Source organism: Trachemys scripta, chromosome 1 (assembly GCF_013100865.1).
Source record: "Trachemys scripta elegans isolate TJP31775 chromosome 1, CAS_Tse_1.0, whole genome shotgun sequence".
Lineage (NCBI taxonomy): Eukaryota > Metazoa > Chordata > Testudines > Emydidae > Trachemys > Trachemys scripta.
Genome location: NC_048298.1, coordinates 156,395,816 through 156,401,046, shown reverse-complemented (window position 1 = coordinate 156,401,046; position 5,231 = coordinate 156,395,816). Strand labels below are relative to the sequence as shown.

General features: G+C 48.1%; 1 protein-coding gene across 4 annotated transcripts in view; it reads left to right on the top strand.

Annotated features, from left to right (window-relative positions):
• The first annotated feature begins 712 nt into the window (after positions 1-712).
• Positions 713-5,231, top strand: part of CD47 (CD47 molecule) — a 44,479-nt gene continuing 39,960 nt past the window's right edge. For all 4 annotated transcript variants that reach the window (XM_034790596.1, XM_034790578.1, XM_034790579.1 and 1 more), the window contains exon 1: positions 713-869. In XM_034790596.1, coding sequence (XP_034646487.1) covers positions 824-869 — 46 coding nt within the window. In that variant the 5' untranslated portion in view covers positions 713-823. The remainder of the gene's footprint in view (positions 870-5,231) is intronic.

Genomic DNA, 5,231 nt, shown 5'->3' with positions numbered 1-5,231 from the left:
CAGGGGATGTCTTACAGGCTTTGCAGGGCTGAGGCGAGGTGGAGGTGGAGGAGAGGGCATTCAGAGAATGAAGGAATAGGATAAGGAGCAAGGATAACACACACCCCTAAAAGACAAAAGTTTTACCGACGAACAGCATCAGTGTGAACAGTGCTTTGTCTCCCGCCAACAAAGCTATTGCCTCTTGTTGGGGATGGGTTTTTTTTGTTGGCGGGAGAGAGCTCGGCTACAAAGAGCAGCTACACTGCGCACCTTTTAGTGTTACAGCTGTAGTGGCACAGCTGTGTCGCTAAAAGGTGCGTAGTGTATATTAGCCTTAGTAGACTATGCTTGCTTTGCTGGTACATGTTATGAGAATCCCAGTCTTCATTTTTTTAAGAAAAAGGAAGATTTACGTCTCACAGTATGTGGAGAAAAGCTAGAAAATGTGCCCCAAGTTCAGCTGAAGACCTCAAACACCAGATGCCAAATAAAAAGATCCTACAAAAGACATGAAACTGCGCAGGACTCACCCTGACACCCCCAAGAGACCCCCCGCACCGGGATCCCAACCCCCCCCCCCGTGCTGGGCGCCCTGCCCCCCCCCCCCATCCGCGCCCTCGTGCTGGGATCCCAACCCCCCCCCATCCGCGCCCTCGTGCTGGGATCCCAACAGCTCCCGCTAACGTCCGCGCTGGGATTCCTCCCTCCCCCGCCCCGGGTAACCGAAAGCGAAATCCGCTGGCCCCGCCCTGTTGGCTGCGGAAGCGCGTCAGCTCGGGCGGCTCCCCGGCTAGCGCGGTTTCCATCGCGGCGGACCGAGTAGCGCGTCGCGGACGCAACTATGTGGGCTCTGGGGACCTGGGTGCTGCTGGGCGCCGTGTGCTCGGGTGAGTCCCCGCGCGCCGCCATTTCACCCCCCCCCCCGCGCACCCCACGGGCCTAGAGCCCCCGGCTCGGCGCATCGGGCAGCGGCCCGCGGGCGGGAATGGCGGGGCCTGGCGCTGTCACTGAGGGGCAGGACCGCTCCGCCAGCCCGTGGCGGCTCATGGCATCCGGGCGCCGCGTGGGGAGGGGGGCCGGGGCCCTGCACTCGGCTCTGCTGAAAGCGCCGGTCCCAGCATAGGTCCCTGGGAGAGCCCGGGCCGCTCGCGGTGGGGGAGGGGGGATGGGTGCGCGCGCGTGGGGCGTGTGTGTCTGTGGGTGTCTTGGGAACCAAGCCGCGTGGGGCTGCTCCTCCCGAGCCCAGGGCCAGGCTCTGCCTTGGGCGCGATTTGAGCCACGTTCCCCAGGCTCTGTGGGTGTCAGAGATCTGCACCTGGGTTTAGGCTCCATACACCGGCTCCAGGCACCAGCCGAGCAAGCTCCTGCTTGGGGAGGCAGATTGTAGGAGGCGGCATTCGGCCCAATCCTAGGGCGGCTCGGCCGCTTTTGTTTTGTTTTGTTTTGTTCCGCTCTGGCCGCCCTGTAGGCGGCGGAGGAAGGGAGCGCCCTGCAACAAGCCTGGCAGGGCAGCCCCGTCCTTCCCTCCCAGCCGACTGGGGCAAGGAGCCCTCCCGGCAGGCGGCTCCGCGGTTGGGGCCGCTGACAGCGCCCCACTGAAGCCCTGGCTGCCCCCTTCTCTCTCTCTCCCCTGGCTAGCCTGGGCACCCCTGCACTCTGGCTCCGGCCGCACCGCAAGTGTGGGTTTTTTTTGTTTTGTTTTTTGTTTTTTTGTTTTTGCTTGGGGCGGCAAAAAAGCCAGAGCCGCCCCTGCTGAGCACCCACAGGTTCTTTTGCAGGCAGTGGGAGTGGCAGGTGTTCAGTACCCCCAAAGAGCAGGCCACTGGCATTTAGGAACCCAGCTAATTTTTGCATTGATGTTTAACGTTCTGGGGTATGTTATAGCCCTTTGTATGTTGTTAGAAGTGTATATGCACTGAGACCTATACTACATAATTTGAAGTGTATATGCACAGAGGCCTCTACAACAAAATTATATAATTGTGTAAATAAATAAATTCTCTTGTCATATCAATCTATAAAAAGGGAAATAAGAACAACCTGGGGAATTACATACTAGTCAGCTTAACTTCTGTACCCGGAAAGATAATGGAGCAAATAATTAAGCAATCGATTTGCAAACACCTACAAGTTAATAAGGTGGTAAGTGGCAGTCAGTATGGATTTGTCAAAAACAAATCATGTCAAACCAACCTGATAGCTTTCTTTGACAGGGAATAAGCATTGTGGATGGGGGAAAGCAGTAGGCGTGGTATATCTTGACTTTAGTAAAGCTTTTGATACTGTTTCACCTGACCTTCTCATTAACAAACTAGGGAAATGCAACCTAGATGGAGCCACTATAAGGTGGGTGGAAGACTGGTTGGAAAACCATTCCCAGAGAGTAGTTATCAGTGGTTCACAGTCATGCCGGAAGGGCATAACCAGTGGGGTCCCACAGGGATCAGTTCTGGGTCTGGTTCTATTCAGTATCTTCATCAATGGTTTAGATAATGGAATAGAGAGCACACTTATAAAGTTTGCGGACAATACCAAGCTGGGTGGGGTTGCACGTGCTTAGGAGGATAGGATTAAAATTCAAAATGATCTGGACAAACTGGAGAAATAGTCTGAAGTAAATAGAATGAAATTCAGTAAGGACAAATGCAAAGTACTCCATATAGGAAGGAACAATCTGTTGCACACATACCAAATGGGAAATGACTGTCTAGGAAGGAATACTGCAGAAAGGGATCTGGGGGTCATAGTGGACCACAGGCTAAATATGAGTCAACCATGTAATGTTGTTGCCAAAAAAGAGAACGTTCTTCTGGGACGGATTAGCAGGAGAGTTGTAAACAAGGCACAAGAAGTAATTCTTCCGCTCTACTCCGTGCTGACTAGGCCTCAATTGGAGTATTTTGTCCAGTTCTGGGCACTACATTTCAGCAAGGATGTGGACAAATTGGAGAGAGTCCAGAGAAGAGCGACAAAAACGATTAAAGGTTTAGAAAACATGACTTATGAGGGAAGATTGAAAAAATTGGGCTTGTTTAGTCTGGACAAGAGAAGTCTGAGGAGGGACACGATAACAGTTTTCAAGTACGTAAAAGGTTGTTACAAGGAGGAGGGAGAAAAATTGTTTTTCTTAACCTCTGAAGATAGGACAAGAAGCAATGGGCTTAAATTGCAGCAAGGGAGGTTTAGGTTGGACATTAGGAAAAACTTCCTAACTGTCAGGGTGGTTAAGCACTGGAATAAATTGTCTAGGGTGGTTGGAGATTTTTAAGAACATGTTAGACAAACACCTGTCAGGGATGGTCTAGATCAGGGGTCGGCAAGCTTTCAGAAGTGGTGTGCTAAGTCTTCATTTACTCACTCTAATTTAAGGTTTCGCATGCTAGTAATATATTTTACATTTACAGGGGCCGGCGGACGGAACCCCAGACTGGCAGCGGGCTGAGTGGGGCTGGCGGCGGGGACCTTGGCTGGCAGGGGCCGGCGGATGGAACCGCTGCCGGTCTGGGGTTCCATCCACCAGCCCCTGCCAGCGGGGTCCCCGCTGCTGGCCCAGGGTTTTGTCCATCCAGGCCGGCAGCGGGCTGAGCGAGGCCAGCGGGCTGAGCGAGGCCAGCGGCCGGAACCCCAGGCCAGCAGCGCCACTGAAAATCAGCTCACGTGCTGCCTTTGGCATGCGTGCCATAAGTTGCCGACCCCTGGTCTAGGTTATACTTAGTCCTGCCATGAGTGCAGGGAACTGGACTAGATGACCTTTTGAGGTCCCTTCCTGTTCTATGATTCTATGTATATCTTTCTTGGATCATGAAAAGAAAGCTCAAAGCTGAAACCAGGAATCATCTATATGAAGTCAACAGACGGGCCCAGTTCAGTAACGTGCCTAAATCTAAGCATATGAGTAGTCCCTTTAGCTTAATAGGACTGTCTTGTGCTGGAATACCTTGCTGAATTTGGGACAAAGTGATAACTCTCAAGAGTTTTATGTTAGTAGTTTAATTTAAAGGAACATTTAAGTTAATACAGTAGAACCTCAGAGTTACGAACTGACCAGTCAACCACACACCTCATTTGGAACCAGAAGTATGAGATCAGGTAGCAGCAGAGACCAATAAAAGAGCGAATACAATACAGTACTGTGTTAAACATAAACTACTAAAAAAAAAGTTTCTTTTTTTAAAGATTTGATAAAGTAAGGAAACTGTTTTTGTGTTTGTTTCATGTAGATTAAGATGGTTAAAAGCAGCATTTTTCTTGTGCATTGTAAAGTTTCAAAGCTGTATTAAGTCAATGTTCGGTTCTAAAGTTTTGAAAGAACAACCATAACATTTTGTTCAGAGTTATGAACGTTTCTGAGTAGCAGCCGTGTTAGTCTGTATCCTCAAAAAGAACAGGAGTACTTGTGGCACCTTAGAGACTAACACATTTATTTGAGCATAAGCTTTCGTGGGCTACCGCCCACTTCATTTGATGCATAGAATGGAACATATAGTAAGAAGAGATAGATATATAGAGAACATGAAAAGATGGAAGTTGCCCTACCAACTCTAAGAGGCTAATTAATTAAGATGGGCTGTTATCAGAAGGAGAAAAAAAACTTTTGTAGTGATAATCAAGATGGCCCATTTCGGACAATTGACAAGAAGGTGTGAGGATACTTAACATGGGGAAATAGATTCAGTTTGTGAAATGACCCAGCAAACAATCTCCTTTCCCAAGGTATTCATAACTCTGATGTTCTACTGTACTTTTTATTTTGAGTGGTTTAGATGATTTCGTGTTTTTCCTGAGACTTGGTAAATAACCTACTTTCCTATACCGTAGTGTTAAAGTCAGAATGGAAAATATTTACATTCTTTGGTATGAGTTTAACTTTTCCAATATAATGTTTTTGCCAAACTCATCCCATAAGCTGTAACTTGTCCTTGTGCAGTGAACATTTTTTTTTAAATGTGAATCTTAAGCTGAAATATTAAAAATATTAGTTATAAGAGTCATTTATTTGTTCACTTTCTCTATCAGGGCATCAGTGTCATTTTTAATGGTGTGTATTTGCTTAATATAAACTTAATTTTCGTAAAATAAAGTTTATACAATCTGTGATAGTCTATATGTTTATGTACAGTTCTACTGTGTTTTGGTTTTCTCAGGGTATAGTCAAGAAAGTTCAATGAGTAAGCTAATTGTTTGTTAAGTATCAGGGGGTAGCCGTGTTAGTCTGTATCTACAAAAACAACAAAGAGTCTGATGGCACC